At 45.0% G+C, this 20,491-nt stretch overlaps 1 protein-coding gene across 12 annotated transcripts in view; it reads left to right on the top strand.

Annotated features, from left to right (window-relative positions):
• Positions 1 to 14,880, top strand: part of WNK2 (WNK lysine deficient protein kinase 2) — a 117,478-nt gene extending 102,598 nt beyond the window's left edge. For 8 of the 12 annotated variants that reach the window (XM_084531381.1, XM_084531383.1, XM_084531384.1 and 5 more), the window contains one exon: positions 5,750 to 7,941. In XM_084531381.1, the coding sequence (XP_084387507.1) occupies positions 5,750 to 6,100 (351 nt within the window). In that variant the 3' untranslated portion in view covers positions 6,101 to 7,941. Of the gene's footprint in view, positions 1 to 5,749; positions 7,942 to 13,684 lie in introns of those variants that run through there. The other 4 variants (XM_084531391.1, XM_084531389.1, XM_084531382.1 and 1 more) reach the window with 2 other exon arrangements.
• The last annotated feature ends 5,611 nt before the right edge of the window (positions 14,881 to 20,491 follow it).

The following is a 20,491-nucleotide window of genomic DNA, read 5'->3' as shown; positions in this document are numbered from 1 at the left end:
ATACAAGAATACCTTTGCAATAAAAGAATTTAGGAGCACTAAACAGATTTCCAGCCCACCAGAGAAAGTTAGAAAAAACAAAAACAAACAAAGAAAAACCTTTATGTTGGAAATGAAGGCTAGATAAATTGGAAATGCGGTGTTACTTAGCTTTTTGTTACTTAGCTTTTTTTTTTTTTTTTTTTTTTGGCAGTACCAATGGCTAAACATTTGAACAAAGCAGCAGGAAAGTAGGAGAGCAGGTTGCCTCCTACCTTCAAACTGGGTATTTTGTTGTGGGAGAAGCTAATGCTGGTCCAGTGTGACACTTGGCAATGAGGGTCAGGAGGTAGTGTTCATGCCTTTGTTTTGAAATATCCTCTGGAGTTTATTGGAAAGAAAGATGTCAAAGCTTGAAGAGCTTTTAAACAGGAGTTGAAGCAATGTGAATTATCCCATAGTGCTCTGTTGGCTCTAAGGAAAGACCCTGGACTGAGCACCATGCAGAGCTCCTCCATGTAGCTGATGGGTGCAGGTTTGGGACTGGTGTTGCACAAAGTATGACCAAGAAGGCATCAGACCAGATGGCCCCTTTCTTCTGTGTTAGTTTTCCCAAGCTCTAGGCCAAAGTAAAATTGCAACAAAACATCTGTAGGGGTACATTGGTTGGTTGTTTTTCTCCTCCTGTCCAACCACTGCTATCAGTACATAAGGCAGTTTGGCTGTTTTCAGGTTTTTCACTGTGGAAACAGAGAAGTAGCTTTCCTGATATCATACTCATCACAACTTTCCTGAGGTGTTCTGGTTCTTGTGTTTGTCCTTCTCTCTCTCCTCCTCCCTTCCCGGAAGATGCTTCTAACGAACAGCAGCAAATTGCTGTGTGAATACTATCTGTTATTGGTATCTTTTTTTTTTTTTTTTTAACTAAGGATACTTTTTAAGGTGGAAATTGGCTCAGAAGAGAAATTAATGGAGTGTTTAATAAGCTGCCTCAAGAGTTAGTGGTTTTATTTTCTTCCTCTTTGTTGTCAGAGTATAGAAAGCAATAAAATAATTGAGATGCAAGGGAAGACTTGAAATTCTGCTTTATTTCTGTGGAAGTGACAATTCTGTCAGCAAAAAAATTGCCTGTCAGTTTGGCTGCAAATCTTGATACATACTAGAAGCTTGTGGGGGAACCTTCAGGCTTCCAATTATGTTACAAGAGCACTGAGATGTTCTTCTTCAGAGGTTTTATGTGAGCATGGAAACATGAATGGATTCTCATTTTCAGTAATTTGAAAGGTAGTAGGAGATACTAATAAAAATTAAAGTCAAACTGCCTGAAAATAGCTATTTCTCGCATGCTCATCCATGTCAAAGGCATGATGAAATAATCCTTTCTTCCTGGTAATTGTGGTTACCGTCATCTAGGAACGTGAGCTGCTTTGCATGAAAAGAGTACTGGATATTGTGTGCTTAAAGGTATTATCTGAGGATGCCTGGGAGTAAAAGGTGTAGCAAAAATGTTTTCTTCCCTCATACTGTGACATGGCTACATGGGTTTTAAAGAAAAACCTATTACAAAAAAAAAAAAAAAAAGCTGTAAACGTGCTCTGAGTCCATAACGCGGCTGTTTCTGTGAAGCATGTGGGTCTGTGTCAGTCGGTGACGTGTGCTCTGGTTTAGGCACTGTCAGTAATAGCTGCACATCTGTTTGCATTTAGTACATCTTGGTTTTAATGAGCTGGCTGCCCGGGAAGCAGGTGCTCTGGAGATAGCTACAGATGTGAAAACGGAGCAGAAGGACTATTAACACTTTTTACTGTGTCCTCCATGTCCATTGGATTGAAAGAATAATAAAAACATGATGAATCTGTGCTTGAAGCTGTTCAGAGCTGCTTTCTCGCTCTGAATGTCAGAATAGCTTTCCAGGAGCCTGGAAGGATACAAACACAAATCTTTAGTAACACCTCATAACTTTGGGTTTTCAGTAAACTGGAAAAGGTGATAAACAAGTATTAGCATCCTTGCCCTGCTCGTGCTGGCAGCCAGCACTAACCTGTTCTGTTTATCGGTTTCATTTCAGTGGTAGTTGGGCTGTGCAGAAGTACAACAGTAATGCTAATACATAGCCATCAAAATGCAGCTGAAACAAAAAATATTTAAATCCTTCTTTTTCAGAATGGGTTGCGATAGTTATGGTTTCACAGCAGAATTAGCCGGATTCTTCTGTTCTAACAAAAACAGATATTTATAAAGTTTATAAGTAATATGTAGCTATTAGCTATATACATTCCCAATACTGTAGCTATGAATATTGCTAAAGGGGAATTTTAGAGCTTGGTGACACATGATGACAAGGCAGATAATTGAAACAATGAGTCCAAAGAACAGATATTTTTTCTGTACTACCATAGCTTTTGTCCAGTTGGGGTGTGTTTCGTTGTCACATATGTTCCTTCTGTATGTGTATATGCGTTTCTTGTTCATGCGTATATTATTCTTATTCTCTTAATGAACATGTATGGTTTGGGGACCAGGAGCAAATGGCAGCAAAGTGAAGACTGGCAGTAAGAAGCAGACATCTGGGGAGCAGGAGCAGGAAGGTGTTTGTAGCTGGCAGGGATGTGTGTGAGCCCTTGGGGCAGGGTTTGATGCAGGAGGACAGCGAGCGAGCAGGTGGAAGGCAGTGGGCAGAGATGCAGTCCTAGGTGCCTGTGTCTGTGTGGGTCCCCTTTCAAGGCTTTCCCCTTAGATAGTGAAGTGGTTAAGTGCTCTTTGTGTGGTGATGTATGTTCATTAAGTATATTGCTTCTGTAGCAAGGGCTAATTCAGATGCAGAAGGAAAGAGAGAGAACAAAACCTCCCTTCCTGTTCAACATAGAATACGTTTTAGGATATCAACCCCTTCTCCCTTCCAAAAAAAAATAATAAATTTTAAATCCCTATTAAATGTCACTAGCAGACATACTTACTTTATGTGGTGATGACTGGTGTAAATTTTGCACTACTTGTGCAAATCCATCAAGTTTGAGACAGTCTGTCACTTCAGCCTGCTTATGGCGAGGTCAGCTGATTTTATAAAGCTCTAGACAGGCAGCAGAACGAACAGAAGTAAATTAATATTGTAATATTACAAATGAAGTAATGGCATCCATAGTTAGCTAAATCCTATAATCTCATTCTGTATTGTTAGTTTTTCATCATCTAAAGTTGAATTAGAAAGGAAAAACATCCCTTTTACTTCACCTTGCTGCAGGAAAATTAGGATTAAAAAAAAAAAAAAAAAAAAGCATGAGTGCAGGCTATTGTTAGAACAATCTGTTTTCAGTGACCTCTAAACATGGGCTGCTTGAACTGGTGCAGGATTCTGATATTGTACCTCTTGCTTTCAATTCCCAAGATAGCTTCAGTGTGAAGTAACTGATTTGCACCCAGCCTCAAGCTGCAGGGAGAGCACCAAAGCCCAGAAGATGCTGTGGAAGCTGAGGCCTTGTTGTCACTAGGACGTAGTGTGTTGTAGTGCATAGTAACTGATGCACATTTTGGAATCAGCTGCTGATACCAGAACTTGCACTTGAGCAATCTTGCAAAATGACAGGATGATAGCTACCAGGAGAGGACACCCAAGCAAGTGGGGAGCTTTGAATTTTGTCAGCAAGGTGACTGCAGTCTCCATGGCTTTCCTAAGGCTAGGGGACATAGCTCCTTGTGTGTGTTGAGGACCATACCAGTGCGTGCTGATCTTGATGTTCCAGTCAGTATTGGCATGCTGGAGGAAGGCTTGTTTCAGCCTCCATCAGTACTGATGGTCCAAAGATCATGGTTTAAAAATGGTTTTGACCAAGGGGCTTCTGCACAGGGGAAAACGCAGGAGCTACGTGTCGTGTTGCCTCTCACGGTGTGATTTGCTTGTCTAAAGCACACGAAGGTAGAGGAAGCAACCTTAAATGGTGAATATGCATTTGTCACGACACGAACAGATTTTAATGTGTATGCGTAATGTTTGGGTTTGCAGCGTGATGACACTTCATTCGTGGCTGCACATAGTCTTAAATATAGCTACTGCTTCACTGAGGAATGTAGCTGAGAAAGAAAGGATAAAGAATTGGGTAGCAGTAGATTTCTCAGCATTTGAAAAGATCTGAGAAAAAGCTTTTCCCGGTTATAATATTTAAGCAGGACCTAAAATGTCCTGTAAAGGATTTAAAATGCCACCTTACATTTTCAGTGCTATTTTATAAATCTATGGGTTCTATAAGAAATTGCGTATTTTGGTTAGGTACCTTTACAGCCATCCTTTGTGAACCACTCAAAGCTGTCTAGTTTGGTGGAAGCCATCACTTTGAGGATGTTAAAACATGGTTATAATAATAGCTTAAAGATGTCATCACATCTTATAAATGTATATGTACCTAGTTCCTCTGTTTATTGTTCTTTGGATCCTGCTGTTGGTTTTGGTGGATTTTTATACATTAGTGATTTAACATTCATTATACCAAAGTAGCATTTTCTCTTAGTTTGCTCACCATCAGATTCAAATTTCAGATAGAACTGGAGACAGTGAAGCAATGAAGGATATTGGATTTTTTGTGTTTTTCTAAAATTTGCTCTAGATCACAAGTTTATTCCCCATATCAGTAAATCAGAGTATCGTTGCCATTTTGATTTTTAATTGAGATGAGACTAGAATCAGAAACTTAGAGTAAGCATTCCACACAGTCTTACACATATATTCATGTCTCTTCTGAAATTTAACCGTCATGCCAATTTTATTAGTTTAACGTGAAATATTTTGGTATTAATGGGATACTCCCAAATGGAAAGAGTATTGTTTATGTCATGAATAGGTACTGGCTTTGTGGGAACTATGGCAGGGAGTTGTAAATTATGTGGAATTTAAAATGTGAGGAAACATTGTAAATCCCATCCAGAGAGAGACTGGACAGCATTTTGTATAATTATTGTTTCTGTGGCATTGTGCATTACAAAGCATATAATTCGGGAAGCTCTGCCATCCCCATGTTTAGGAGGAAATCTCTTTCCTTGAGCCTAGCATGCAAAAGCAGAATATTTGAAGTGAATGCTAGTAGAATCTTAGCAAAATAGTGGGACTGAGTCCAGCAGCCCCTGGGGCATGATCAGTTCGTGCTGGGTCCTTGCTCATTTACCTGACCTGACCGCAACCACCACCAGCGCTGGATATTGCATGGATATTTAACCTCCATGGAAAATCTCTTTCCATTCCTGCCCCCCTTAGTTCAGCGCGCACAAATACCTTTCTACAGAAATACTTGCTGGATTTTTTGAAAACTTGCGTTGGGAAGGGATATAAGAAGTTCCATATGAAATTTGGCTTAATATTGTGCATTTGGCTACTTCATTTACTTCTGTGCATGATATCCAGTAGTAAGGAGGGATAATGGGGCTACTATGGATTGTGGTTCACAGGTTCATGGGTTTTGTGGCATTACATTCTCACTTGTTCAGTGATATCTCCTGGCTCCTTCAATAGTACACCCTTCCCCTCCTCCCTATATCAACCTTTGCTGTTAATTTTCGATAAACAAAAGTAAAAAATAACCACCACCAATGTGTGCGGACAGCAAGAGGCCCCTCGGGCCGGGGCTGGATCATGCTGCTGCAGGGAGCAGCACAGGCGTGGGAGCTACTTGCTGCTGCCGGCAGGCCAGAAACGAGCCGTCCTCCCCATGCATGACAGCGCTGCGTCCTGCAGTTAGGAAAATAGAAGCTTAATAGCCATGCTTTTTTATTTTTCTTTTTGTAGGTTAATTCAGTAAGAACAGGATTGGGGAAAAGGTGCATTGTTCCAGTGTCTTGCCCCATGTCAGCTGCACTAACTCCCGGAGTTTCACCATCCCTGCCAGTGCCTATGCCAGGTACTACCCTTTCTGGCCCAGTAACGCCCTATGTGATGCCTCTTTGTCAATACGGAGGAGTGTTCCCTACGCCGCTTTACGGAGTGCAGTGGTCGGGGGCGGCGGCGCGGCCGGGGCTGGTAGGAGGGCAGAGCCTTGCTCGCTTCTCGGCTCTCGGCAAAACTTGCTTGCAGATGTACCCCGTGCCACTGCAGCAGCCCGCGGCCGACCCGCCAGGCCCGCACATGAGAACGACATAGCTCTGTTGCCTGTCGATAGGTAACGACGATTTCGACGTTGTAACGTGGAGTGTTTGATCTGTAGCTGCCATACGTGTTGGAAGAGGTGTGGGTCTGCCGCTGGCCCCAGGCCAGGCCTGCTAGCATACACAGCCATACACCGCATCAAGCAATCACTGTGAAGGGTTTTCACAAAAGATCGGTTGTTGTTATGGCAATATTTGCATATATTTCATTGCTAAAGACACTTTATTATGTTGTGTTCAGATGTTTTACACTTGCAATCCTTAAAGTTGATGTACTTGAATTGATGACTAGCAAATTGTACTAACCCTGCAGGAGTACAGTGCCTTGAATATAAGCTTTTCAGTTCCAGCTGGAAAGAGATATACAAATATTTGAAAGGTGTATTTTATTTACAATTTGCTTGTGAGTTAAAGTTCTTTTTGTTTGCAATGATATTGAAGGTTTACAGTTGAAGTTCTTCATCAGTTTCATTCTGCTGTAAATGCTTCACTTTTAATTCATAGGTTGAATTTTCATTACTGAGGCTTTCAAAAAAAATCGTGAGGTGAGATTTGTTTGAGATACTGATCGAAATTTGTGTTTGTACGACGAGTAGTGAAATGCACATTTTAAAGTAGGAGCATTTACAGGATGATCCCAGTCAGTTGTATATAAGAACAGGTAATAGCTTCCTTCGGGCAGTGCAATTCATTCCCTTACACAGTCTCTGGTGAAGTTGCTGTAGACAGCAATTTACTTCGTTACAGGCAGGCAAATACTGTTTTCTTCCAGATCAGCACCGAATCGGACTATGTTTTCTTTCCCTTGCTGGGCTTCTATAATTTAGTTAAATTACAAAGCCATGCATGTTTCCTAAGTGAAAATTCTAACTGAAACCTCAATCACAGGAGCACGTCCCCAGGTCCCTGTAAGAGCCGTGTAAGTACAGCACCTGCGTGCACTCTGCCTTCAGTTCAGCAGCCAAGGCTAAGAATGGGGGTTTGTCATTGAAGTGCTAACCGTGTTCACATTGAAGTGGAATAAAAATGTGAAGCTATTATTTTTCTTTTTTCATATATGACCAATGAATGCTTCAGTTTTGGAGTCTCACCAACTTTTGTTTGAATTTTTTTTTTAATTTTAATTAAGTTTGCACTGTAGGTGGCATGGACACCTCTCTCCTGTTTGCAAGTTGCTTTTTGCCCATTTTACTGTGCATAGAGCCTACATCTGCACCTCTCAGTCTAAAGGCACAAGATAACCACAAAAACTGATTTGCTAATGGTAAGTTTCATTTTAACAGAAAGCACTAAGGGCCATCATTACAGGCACAGGTAAAGAAACATGCAGTCAAATTTGGAGGCGCGTTGCTCTGTATCTCTACTGCAATGACATTCTATACTGTCTGCTGACGGGCAGAGATGTCTTGTGCTGCCAAGCTGTGAATTGTATAGTTCTATTGTACTTTGAGCATTATATCTGTCTAAATTATTTTGTTTGTACCCTTTGAATATATTATTCCATCAATTCAGTTAGAATTGAATTTTATAGACAATTATGCAGAGTCTTCTGCCTGGGCAAAATACTTACTGTAGTAAGAGATTTCTGTTCTCTGTAACATGTATCTTTTAATTTGTTTGGGTTTTTTAGATTCATGTCTGTATGCTTCATGAGCAAACATGGAAAATATGTTCTCACACCAGTTTTCCTTCAGCTTGCACTGAATCTTACAGTTTATGTCGCTATTGCCTGTTGTATAGTCCACCCCTTGTATACTGACAAAGTCAGTGGCACTAAAAGCCCCAAGAAATTGTATAGATTAAAAAGAAGAAAAATAAACATTTTGTGCTTGAAAACTGTGTGAAAACCCCAGTGTTTTTCTGAAGCGTAGAAGCGTGTTAATTCTCAGCTCTTCCGGGTAATTCTGCATTTGTTTTCCAGACTTCTATCCTTTGTCTTGTGCGTAAGGAGCAGATGCGATGCCTTCGCTGTTCCTCAGCCTGTGTCCAGAGCTGCCATGTCCCACCTCCTGCAGCTGTAGACATGAAAGTGTGCACCAGAAGTGGCGTAGTGCTGCCTTGCAGGCTGCGTTGCTTGAGACCTCCCTGCTGCTGCAGTATTTCTGATGTTCTGCTGCTGCAGAGCAGGCCAGACCAGAACAGTAAATGGGCTATTTTAAGCTGCTGGTATCTTCAGACAGTACAAATGAGGATGCTAGAGCTTGGTAGGTGGTGAATGAGGTGTTTGGACTGGGTACATCCTACACTGAAAAGTACTAGGGAAGCCTCGTTAACTTGATTTTGGCATAATTTAAAAGTGAGAGAGGGCAGATACGAAACTTGGCCCTGCTACAAGTCTGCCACATGCATGCTCCTGGCAGTCGCTGTTGTTGGTGTGGGCTGCAGCAGAAATTAGGAAGGGATGTGCAGGCAGGGGTTTGGTACTTCTGCTTCTGTGTTCCTGCGCATCCAACCCACACGGCTTTGCTGTGCGTGCTGCACACGTTTCCAAGCGCCAGGCCTGCACTGCAGTTCACTAGGAGCATCCCTCCCCTACCTTCTCCTCTTCTCCCCTCTCCTCTCCCAGGCAGACGGCTGCGTTGCATGCGCCGAGCACCTGTGCAGAGCCGGTGATGCGGTGTGCACCCAGTGTGCGGCCTATGTGAGCAAGCAGGGCCTCCCGGTGCCGGTTCTGATTTGGAGACAGACATGTTGGTTTGCTCTTCTAAAACGAAGCTTTCAAACTTTTAGTCTCTGCATTCTTAACTAGGGCATCTCTTGCTAGTGTTGGGACCAGAGGTTGATGCTTTCATTTCAGTATTTGTGATTTTAATTTTCTGATAGCCATCTTGGCTTCGGTTCTTCCAACCATTAAGTTCCAGTTACATTGCATTATCCTTGATCATGCTGAAGGGCGCTTTGACCCTCAGTGGCAATTAAGCAAATGGGGACAACTTCTCGAGTAAAATGTGAGCAAAGGTGCTGGCCATAGCACTTTGCCTGCATCCTTGAAAAGTGGGGGGGCGGAACTTGCCTCAAACTGCTGTTTGTCATTGGATGTCTTCCTCATGCTTTAAGAAACAGCTTTTGTTTCTTAAAAAACTATTTAGAGGAAGTCCACTTAAATACAGTCCACTTAAATAGGACCAGTGAGCGAGTACTTTATTTTTAGCTACATGCATGTGTTTTGCGTGAAGTTTTTGGAAAGGAAAGGGTGTAGGTACTGCAGGTATGGGTACTTCCTTGGGCAGCAGGGCTGCCTGGCACACCGCAGCACGTGAGCCCGCCGTCAGCAGCCTGCTTGTTGTGCCAGACTGAGACAACTTGGGCCGAGACCTTAACTTCCACTCAGCTCCGACCTGCAGCAGGAGGCACCCGAGGGGTCAGTGCTGCAGTGCTGGAGGGGGGCACAAAATACTGAAGGAGTACTTCGAGCTGCCAAGTCACGCACCCAGTAGTTAGGAGATGCCAAATTAAGTTTGCCCATATGCCCTTAATTAGGCTTTTCAACTGTCGTGCATTGTGATGGAGTATCTGGCTGCAGACTCGCATCCTGTTTTTCCACAGCATCCCTGGGCTGGGAGCAGGCAGGGGGAACCTACATGCTTCAGGGCTCTTCTGCCACAGGTCCTAGTTCAGCCCCCCTGGCACTGCATCTGTTCAAAGGAATGATGCAAAAACTAGTTTTTTGTTTTTTTTGTTTTTTTTTTTTTCCCATGTGTAAACTCTGGTCTTCATTCTACAGCTTTAAGAGTAAATATTACATGTATTTAGCTATTACTTGACATCTATCTGCAAAGTGCTTCTTTTTTCCTCTTTCATCACTGTCTGATGTAGCTTTCAGGTTTTTTTCTGAGATATTTGACATGGACTGTTATCAAAGACAAGATGATGATTTGAATGGCCAGTCAGCTAGCCAAGTGTAGCAGTCTGTGTGCTCTTGTGGAGAGACTTGTATTCAGGAATAGGTGCCTAATGTTAGATGCCAATATTTCTGGAGATGAACTTAATCAAATTGGAGGTTTTGCCATTTGATATTTGTGGAAGGAAATCACTAATACCTTTAAGTCAGAGTTTAACTTGACTTTTTCAATAGTTGCTTTTTCCATTAAAGCATTTTTGTGGCCCCGATATTATCAATTCAGAGAACTTTCAGAATTTTTCTAAGCAAGCCTCATAGGCTTAGCGTTCAGCATGTTTGTGTCAGTACTGTTCAATTAGCACAAGTTTTTTACAGGCATTTTTCAAGTGGGGAAAAACATCTGCCCTTCTACGTTCTTTGGAGTCAGCTTTGGAGAGTTTTAATCGGAAGTCTCCATTCTGAAATTACTTGACCTCATTGCATGGCTTTCATCCTCCTGCCTCAAAATAGGCAAAGATTTCAAGTCTTTTTGAGCAAGATGGGTATCTCAGAAGTTAGCTACTATGACAAAAAACTGCCTCGTTTTCTGGTTTGCTGCTGAGGGCTCCCCAGCTGAGTTTCCATAACGTTTTTGAAAGTGTTGGCTTGGGGTCAGAAGTTACAAATGCAGTAGTTCGGGACTGTGCTTAATACCTTAGTGAGGTTTCTCGCATTCTCCTGGTTTCTCATCTGTCCTTCCCAGTCCCAGATTTCTGGTGATGTTTGTGGAAAAGGATGGCTGTGCTGGAGAGTGATGTGTTTGCTGAACAGGGGCAAAATCTCTGCAGAGTCCGCAGGCAAATAGGGGAGGTTTAGGCTGGATATCAGGAAAAATGTCTTCACTGAAAGAGTTGTGAGGCATCGGAACAGGCTGCCCGGGGAAGTGGTTGAGTCACCATCCCTGGTGTATTCAAAAGATGTGTAGATGTGGTGCTCAGGGATGTGGTTTAGTAGTAAACCTGGCAGTGCTAGGTTAATAACTGGACTTGATGATCTTGGCAGTCTTTTCCAACCTAAGGGATTCTGTGGATGACTATCTTGCTAATTGAATTTATAAAACAGCAAAAATATGATCACATGAAATTTCTTGTGATGATTATTTATTATTTATTGAATCCTTCAGCATGAGGTTTTTTCTTTTGGTTTGTTTGGTTGGTTGGTTGGTTGTGTTTTTGTTTTTTTTTGTGGTGTTGGGCTCTGGTTGGCTTGTGCTTATGCCAGTGCAGATCTGAGCTGAGCTTCAGCTGAGCATTCGTGCAGGCTGACTGTTGTGCTGATCCTCATGTTGTTTCTCCCAAGTGAACCTGGTAAATACAATTATTTTCCAGTCTATATTGCTGAAACTAACCATCAAGCAGAGGTGAGTTGTGCTGTGACTTATGCGTGCCAGTGGTTTGTGACTGGAGCAGTACTTGCGTTTTCACGACAGTCTCTGCAGAGCTGTCCCTGTGGATGCAGCAGGAAGGGGGTGTTCAAGCCCTGGCTGTGTTTGTTCTTTTATTAATGCAGATAAGCTGCAGAAGTGCAACATAATGAAATGGATTTTAGGAGCTGTCAGGTTACAAATTCTGCATTATGAAAGAATTTGTTGCTCAGAGCGATTTGGATGTACCATGGTGCTGACGTTGGCTGTGTCAGTAAATAGATTACTTGTAACTGATTCATCTAGAAGTCAGGCTCGTAGCAGTAGGCAGTAACTTTTGTGAATTATGTGGTCCTTTCTGCTTTTTTTTCCTCCCATGTGATACTTGCGGTGTAATATCAAGACTGCTGCTGTATGTACTTGGATCTATATTTGACTATAAAACTTCTCACTTGAAATAACTTCCCCAGGAGAAGTCTAGAGGCTGCATAATTCAAGCCTTCACTCTTAGATGCACAGCCTCATTAAACTTTAGATTTTCCTTGATAAGTGTGGAGAAGCTATGCATAGAAGACGACCTAGTCTGATTAAGGATCTGTTGTAACATTGGAATTCTTGTGACAAACTCGTGGTTTTTTGAAGTCTGAGGAAGGGAAACTCACATTAATTTCTTTTGATGTGGTGCCACTGGATGTATTTGCAGCATATATTTAGCATGTTGTTGTAGTTGCCTGTTATTTTCTTTTCCCTTGGAAAGGAGCAGATCCCCAGACTCTGCCTTTCCTTGTTAAGGCTCCTCCAAGCCTCCGGCCCAGCCTGCCCCACTGAGTGCGCCCATGGCACCGCTGCACTCTCAGAGCTATGGGATACGTGATGGATGTGGCCAGAGACCCCTGAGCTGCTGTGCTGGGGGGTCTGGAGTCTACTGAGGTTTTCCAGAGATATCCAGGAGCTCTGACATCTCCTAAAAACTTAGGGAATTTAAAAAGAAATAACTGGCTCCCTGTCCTCAAGTGGATGTTATTTATTGGCATAAAATAACCCAAAAGAGTATTTACTTGTGTGTTGTTGTTTGTTTGCTTTCAGTTACTTTGTAACTAATGTAGAAACTTCTTCAGCATTCAGATTTTGTTTATTAGATTAGAAAAAACTATACCTAACATATTTCTTAGTGCTCATTTCCTTCTCCAGTCAGCAGCTACAAGATGCAAGGCACATATTTTTCTGTGGTTCTCCTCAGCGCAGAATATTTAGTATAGCTAAATTCACTGATCTCTTCAGTGCTGTTGATGTTGCTCTTTCAAGTTTTGGTCAAAAGTTCAGGCTGCCTTCAGTATTAGAATTGGAGATGTTGTCCCTGGGGATGTGGGCTAAGTATACGTGAGGGTTTCTAACAAGAGCCAGGCACCCGGAGAGCTCGTGCTGGTTTTGGCTTTATGGCTGACCTGCTGTGTAGGCTGGAGTAAGTCCCATTGCAGTCTTAAGGATTTTCCCTGTTACCTGGAGATCATTAATTTTGTCTTACTTCATTTTTCTTGACGTACTTCTGTGCCAGGACTGGTTATTAATAGTGGGCAGCTGTTGAGAACAGTGGTGCCTTCAGGTGGATTTGCAGAACTGCTGTTGAGCAGAACCTTGTGGAAGAATGATGACCAAGACATAATTTTACTTCCTTTAAAAGCAATTCTTCCTCTGAACAGGCAGAGCAAGAAAGATGGGAGGGAGAAAACTGGGACTGAATTTAATGATAGCAAAGCCTTAAACAAGACCCCTCCACCTCCCCCCCCCCCCCCCTAGGAGCTAGGCCAAAGTCTGTTTGCATAATGTGCTTCTCCCTGATGCATCTTGCATTCCCTTCTGCCCTGAAAGACTCACCGTGTCTTTTCTGGAATAATCTAGTAAGCTGTATGCCATATACAAAGCATACATGCCTGCAGATCCCACAACCAGCATGCACGTTGCCATGACATGGAGTGCAGGACATCAGCACACGTTCCCAACGCAGCAGGTGTGCACTGGTGGGGTGCGTGCCACCGAGCGTGGGACATGCAACGGCTCCTGGGGCGGCTGCTGCTGCTGCTGCTTCAGCCTTGTGCTCATTGTGCTTCCTTCTGGTTCTTCTGCTGTGGGCCCTGGGCATCAGCGTGGCCTCTCGTGTCTGAGTGGGGACCTCACTCTGAAGAACTCGGTGAGGTGCTTTAGGAGCGTTTGTGCTGCCGTGTTCTCAGTGTGAGGACCTTTGGGTTCTGTTCTCGTGTGTTGCCTGAAGTGGCTCTCATGGAAGTGCCTTTGGCACGCTGCGGTCTGTGATCTCACGTGGCCGTTTTGTTTTTTAGATTCTGAAAATGCGACCGCCAGTGACTGACACGTGGCCCCCGCAGCTACGGTGCCAAGCGCCAGGTCCCGCTGCAGCTAAGGAGGAGGAAGAGGAAGATGGGAAATGATTTGTCGTGTGTGAGAAATTCTGTGCCGTTCTGGTCCATTCTACCAATTTTGTAACTTCTTTCTAATCATTTTTTATTTATAGTTGGAAATACAAAAATGTTATGCAAAAATAAAGGAAAATTATTTTGGGGGAAAAGGATTTTGTTCCAAATTGTTCCCTTCTGTTGTAAGCCAGGTTCCTGTGAGCAGCTTCTGGAGAAGAGGGAGGAGGAGGCATTCTTTCCAATACTTTTTGTTTTACTCAGTTAATTGTATTTTAAGTCATTTTCGAAAAATAAGCTAGGCACATGTATTCAGGTTGTAGTTAAAAGAAGATAAATTCCAAGTCCAAGTGAATTTCTCACAGTCAGAGCTGTTCTTCTGTAAAGAGAATGCTCTATTTTAAATCTGGTTAAATCAAGTAAAGAAACCTAGAGACTTCACTGGAGAGTAACTTTGTACTGTCACTTCCTTTCTCCCCCCACCTTTCTTTTTCTTCTAGACCAGCCACAGTTTCTTGCCAGAGTTGAATACAGTTCTCAAGTCGCTTCTAATTTTAAATGTAAGCCTAAAATCCTTCTGCAGACAAGTCAGTAATTGGAGCAATTTTTAAAAGATTTTAAAGTGCCTTTAACAAGCTAAAATTATGTGGTGGGAGATTTCTTTTTCTTGATTTGCTGATGATAGGCTTCACCTGTCTCCTGGGTTGAGGTGGTGTACAGACCTGTTTGTAGCAATAATCTCATGAGTAATCATTTATTATAAAAGACTACTCAACTGTTTTTTCTTTAGAAAGGTGGCTTTTAGCTCTGTTCCTGAGGAGCAGGAGAGAGTGCTGCTTTTGCTGTTATGTTTTGGCCCCAAACTCTTCCAACCTGCTGCTGAACACCCAAAAACTTCGGTGGCTCCCCCCTTAGGCAGTGTCAGACTGCGATGTTCTGTTAGCTCAGTTTTTGGTACCACAGAAATAAGAATTTCTAGTTGCCCGCAAGCCTTTCCGTATCATCCCTTCTCATAGCTGGAGCCTGGCATTTTGTTTCGTTGTTATCTGCCATGTCTGTCTCTTCCAACACTGAGTTCTAAATAATAAATCTTATTTTGATGCTGCTGTTCACTATTTCCTTACCACCTCAGCTCTGACCTGCTAGCTTCCCCTGCTCCTGAGCTCAGCTGAGAACACGGGTGGATTTAGGTCTATTGCTGGCACCTCAAGCTCGAGAGCCCTGAAGCAAGAAACCATTAAAACACCTCGTAAATTCAGAGCTGAAGCCTCAGGGCCAAAATAGATGCTTGTGCTTCTGTGTTGCCTCCTGTTCTACCCACATCTAAGGAAATGGAAATAATCTCCTGCATGACAGCAGGAGCTGGACAAGTGGTGAGGGCTGTTGCTGAAATGTTGCTTGCCTCTGGCTTTCCTGCTGGCAGGAGGGAGCGGACTGGTTCCTCTTGCGAGCGGGGGGAGCTGTGGGGTCCCACTGAGCACTGCACCCTCCGTCTGCTGCTTTGGTCTCTGCCATCCTCCCTGGGCTGCCACAAGCATGCTGAGCACGCTCTGCATGGGGGCAGCAGTGTCACGTCCCTGACGTGCTGCCCTGGGACGAGTCCCTGTGGCAGCGATCATGGCAGGAACATGCTCTGCCATCACCTGGAGTTTTTGTTCTCTAAAAGGCTCCTTTCTGCAGGGCAGTGCCCTGCGGTACCTCCTGGGGTGCTGGTTGCCTTCCAGGGCTCTGCCAGAGGCTTTCTGGTGCCCGACCCTTGTTGCTCCTGCAACGCCTTGGGCTCCTACATGGCCTCAGCTATGACTTCAGGAAGCCAAAAAGCCTCCATCTCCAGATAAGTATTTAAAAATCATCTGTGAATATTCAGATTAAGTATAGGGATTAGCATCAGGGTTAACACTGAGGAGTGAAAACTTCAGCAAACCCTGGATGTTTGTTTCCCCCACCCTCTGCCAAGTCCACCTACCTTCAGTTAATCTCTTCAGCAAAAGGCTGCTCGGTTTTTGTCTGTAGCCCACGTACTGAAGGCTGGCACTGCAGTTTGAAGTACAAGCCCTGAGGAGTGCTAGGGGTGCTCACGCTGCTCCCTGCGTGCTGATGAGGAGGACTCTGCAGGGGAAACACTGCTCGGGTGCATCTCAGTGCCTGCTGCCTCCAGCTGTGAGCTAGTAGGGACCCAAGTCTGTTCTGGGCCCCTTAGCTCTGGTCCTTGCTTCAGTGTGCCCGAGGAGGGGCCATTGGGAATGAGGTGTTTTTGGCATCCTTTTTTTGACACGAACGTTGATTTCGATACTCTGGTGCTGAGACAGGGAGGCTGTGTCCTGTACCCACACACAGAGAGGCAGCACCTGCAGCAGCTCCCTGAATTCATTGCCCCCGTGAATATTCCAAGGCAGTGGTGATGTCTCTGGTCTGAAGCCTTACTGTGGAGCTTGCCCTCTGTGGGGCTCCTGGCACCTTGTGTGGGAGGGAGCCCCAGGGCGCTCCACCGGCATCCCACGTGCCAGTGAGCCCCTGCCCGGGGCCGATCCCTGGGAAATATTCTTCCGTGCTCCCTGTGAGTCACTGCGGCTCGCTCCGGCCCAAGCTAGAAAAATGCCACCTAAATAAATAAATAAATCTTTCCACATGGGAGCTGAGTGCAACGAAATCAACCCAGTTCATCTGCTCTAGGCATAGCCGTGCCCAGGAGAGTGGGGCTCCTCGGTGTTTGCCAGGTATTCTGGAATTCCTTTCAACATAAAACAACTGTTTTAAGAAAAAAATAAGCATTTTTTTTTTGCAATCTATCTATTGACAGTGTAGCTATGAGTTTAGATGCATACAAAACTTCAGAAAAAAACTTGTTGTTAGCTAAATTGTAGATGAACTCCTCTGAGTCATTTACAAGACCTGCTCATAAAACAGTTAAAGTCTTGGGATAATTTGCAGTGAAGATTTCCTGGGTTATTGGTATGGGCATCTTTATCTTCTCAGACAATCCCTGGGGATGTCCTCAGTATTAGGCCTTGGCTTTGAGGTTTTCTGTGAGGTTAATCAGCGTGTAATCCTCCCGGAGGAATGGCTGGAGGCATCAGCTGCTCGGGCTTTCAGTAGGGTCCATCAGCAAGGCCTTTGTGAGTGTGCGAGCAGGCAGCAGGGCTGCAGCAGCTTCCGTGTCCATGCAGCAAGTGTTGGTGGGTGCTTAGGTGGGATCAAACGATGGTCCCAAACCCAAACAGCCCAGCTGTGGGGTTGGAACCGAGGCTTCCCAAAAAGGATAGATCTTTGTGGTAATAGAAGGAAACAATTGCAAATGTTAAAAGTGCTGCTTAGCTTCCTGCAACAGGGGCTTCTGAAGCAGTAAAATAATAGCTTCTGATTTAGGGAAAATCTGTTGAAAACTTCTTTTTCAAATCCCCTCTGGATTGATACAGTTTTTGTCAGATTCAAGAACACATGTAAATATTTTATTTCCTTTCCTTACTTTCTTGGTGCTTCAGTGCTTGGAGCAGAAAAGTTTCTGGAAAAAAAGGGAGGAATAAATTTGGTGAGATGCTGATTTGATGCTGGGGGCATACGGCGATATTTGAAACTGTTAGATGTTTAACGAGGAATCCAGGGGCTGTTAGCATAGCTATAGAAATTGGGAGTCAGTTTAAAATGTCAAACATAGCAGAATAATTCTCAAATATTTGCTAATTGCATAGGAGAGTTCGGACTGCCAGGCTGTTGACTGCTCCAGTCAGCTCCTGACAGCAGCTGACATGAGGAGCGCTTTTGAGGACGGGGGACTTCCAGCCCTTCAGCTTGACATTTGGAGGGGTTATTTTTCATTTTAAACTGGCTGCGTTGTCCTTTTTAAGCTGAAGTTTGCATTGGTTTAAAGAAGCATAAACACCAGTCCAGAAACCTCGGTGTTGCTGTGCCTGCCTATTGGTGGCAGAACAAACCTTCATTTTCGGGTACCTGGCCGGCGCTGTCTGGCAACGCTGGGGGGAGCGGGGAGGGAGAAGGTGGCAGCAGCTGGGAAGAAGCCACCCTTCTGCTGCCCTGTCCACGCCACCAGCAGCATGGTTTCGGCCCTTCTGCTCGTGCTGGTGTGAGGTCAGTCGCCGCCTCTGTTGTGCTTGCTCTTGCACTGAGAATCCAGGGATGTGTTTCCAGATATCTTCTGGTGAGTGTTGATTGCTGAGGGATGGCATGAAAGGAAGATGGCGATTAGCAGTGTGGAAGGAGAAATGTCACTGCTTACCAGTGACGAGAAGTAAAGGGACATGTGTCCGGTAGAGCTAAGCACACAGGGGTTTTATTCATGATTTTTCCTGCCATTATTCTTCACTGTTTTCTAGCACCAATTATTATAAAATGAGGCAAGTAAAATTGTTCAGAGATTACCTGCCTGGATGGCTTCTCAATGGAAAACACAGTTGCTGAAAAATCAAGCTGAATGCTCTTTCATTTGAGTTGTGGCTATTAGCGGCTGTCCCATCTCCAGCTCAATTAGCAGCAGCCCAGGGGTAATGATCCTTCCTTGGCTGTGCTTGCAAGCACGAGAAAGGTGAAAGAAGGACACAAAAACACAGGAGAAACTCCCCTGCTTGCCTAAAATGTTCCAAAGAGCCAACAACACTGGGTCCGATACCTGTTGCTCTGTAACACCGCAGGGCTGCAGTTTCTCCTGACTCAGAAGTGCCCGTAGCACCCAGCATATTCTGCACTAAGGAGCACATAGAGGCTGTGTCCCCAGGCTCACGCAAGGATCCAGACCAGCTCTCTCTGCCTGTGGGCACTACGTGGGGCCAGTGCCCCGGGCAGCCCAATGCGACCCTGGCACTGCTGCAGCCCCTCCCCAAACCCCTCGGTGTTTTCCGATGCCCAAGGGGCAGCTGCCCTGGTGGCTGTTGAATAAATGGTGGGACTCTGTTCGGTTACCTCCCCTGACCCGAGCACCGAGTTTGCAGGCTTGCAGAGCCATTTCTGCTAGGAAGATGGATTGGGCACTTGTCTCACAGGCAGCGCTGTTTATTTTCAGCGGCTGAGCAGAGCCTGGCTTCCCTGAGCATGCACGGAGCGGGCAGGAGCCCCCCTTGCTCTGGCTGCTTCTCTGCCAGGCTCAGCCCCCAGCCCCACTTGCTGCCCTTCGGAGCTGTGACTGCCCAGGTGCCCAGCCCGGGGTTTGCTCATGCCTGGGGCTTGCAGCCAGCAGAGCCTCCATGCCACCAGGCTCAGCTCCCAGCCTCCTTCAGGCATTTTTGGGTGTTGTCTCCTGTGGTTTCAGCTCTCCAGCTCCAAAAAAAGCCTGGCATACCTTGTGCTAACGCTGGCACAGGCTCTGGGGGTCAGCAGCCTCAGCGAAGTTCTGCCTGTCCTCGGTGGTCCAGCGGGGACGCGTGGTTTGCAACAGCTGGTTTGTGTCCACTGCCCCCTCGCTGGTGCAGTGCTTTCCGAGGAGACTTTCCCCTGCTGCTCCAGTAAGTATTGGGTGAGTTCCCGCTGCGATAAGTGAAACTTCAGGAGGAACGATGGACCCTCTGTGAAGGAGTGTGAGGTTTTTCAGTCGTGCTGTGCCAAGTGACCCTGAAGAGGTGGGTTTTAAATGCTCCCTCCTCTGCCAAAGCTGCTGTGGGACCTTTGAGCAGCCTGGCCCAGCACGCCGGAGCAGGAGATGTCCTCCAGGTGCTGTTCCTCTTCCCTTCATTGTGCCCTCTCCAAAAGCAGTAGCGTGTCACTGGAACACCTCCTGGTGCCGGGCAAAATTTCAGAGTTTGTTTATCAGGAGGGTGTAGACTCATGGGGAAGGGTGGGGAACAAGCACAGAATTTTTTTCGTTTTTCCATATAACCAGCTGTAGGACAAGATGCCCAGCACGTGCACTGGAGCCCTGGGTGCTGCTGAGGGCAGTGTCCCAAGGGGCCTGGGATGGGGCAGGGGCAAGCAAGGGGCTGTGGCCACCAGCCATGGTGTGCAGTGCACCGTCTCCCAGAAATGCAGCACATTTGTGAGCAAATTGCCAGAGTAGAGCAGGTGCTGCCCAGAGAGGTCCCCAGGCTGGGGCTGGCAGGCACCTGTGCCACCTGGTGTGGCGGGCATGGTGACTGCATTTCCCATGCTATCAGCAGAGGAAGCTCTGCTCTGTACATTTTAAGATCTCTGTTTTTAAGGAAGTAGAAGTAGCTGTATAACATCTTGGCTTTGCACAAACAGGTTGTCATTACCCAGCAGTTAAGATTGTGATCAAAATGAACCGTCATGGATGCGTGTGAGCTGCCCCAAACCCATTCCCCGGTATTTATTTTTATATGACACTTAAAAACTGAGCATTAAAGTACAGCAACTACTGGAGGACGTATTTTTCCATGCAAGCACGATTTCTGATTGGCCCAAATTAGCTTTTCTGCAGCAGCAGTCTTCTCCCCAGCTCTTTGTCATGGTGATTCAGTAATGCTTCACCGTTGTCATGGTTGCGGGGCTACTACTAAAGCCAAAGCAATTGCACAGCCCTTTTATTCATAGTTTCAGTGTATAAACTAATTAAGTAAACTGAAAGCAGCAGCCTCTTCTCTGAGCCTTGTTTTTGCAATACTCAGTATCAGATGGACTCTGTTTCTGCAGTCCTTCCAAACATCAAAAACCTGACTATGCTTCAGCTCCTCGGGTGAGTTTAGCGCCTGAAGGCTGGGCAAAGTTCACTGGTCATTAAATCACCCAGAAGCGTCCTCCCAAAGCTGCGAGGGT

This window comes from Aythya ferina (assembly GCF_964211825.1).
Source record: "Aythya ferina genome assembly, chromosome: 10".
Lineage (NCBI taxonomy): Eukaryota > Metazoa > Chordata > Aves > Anseriformes > Anatidae > Aythya > Aythya ferina.
This window is presented reverse-complemented; position numbering and strand designations above follow the sequence as displayed.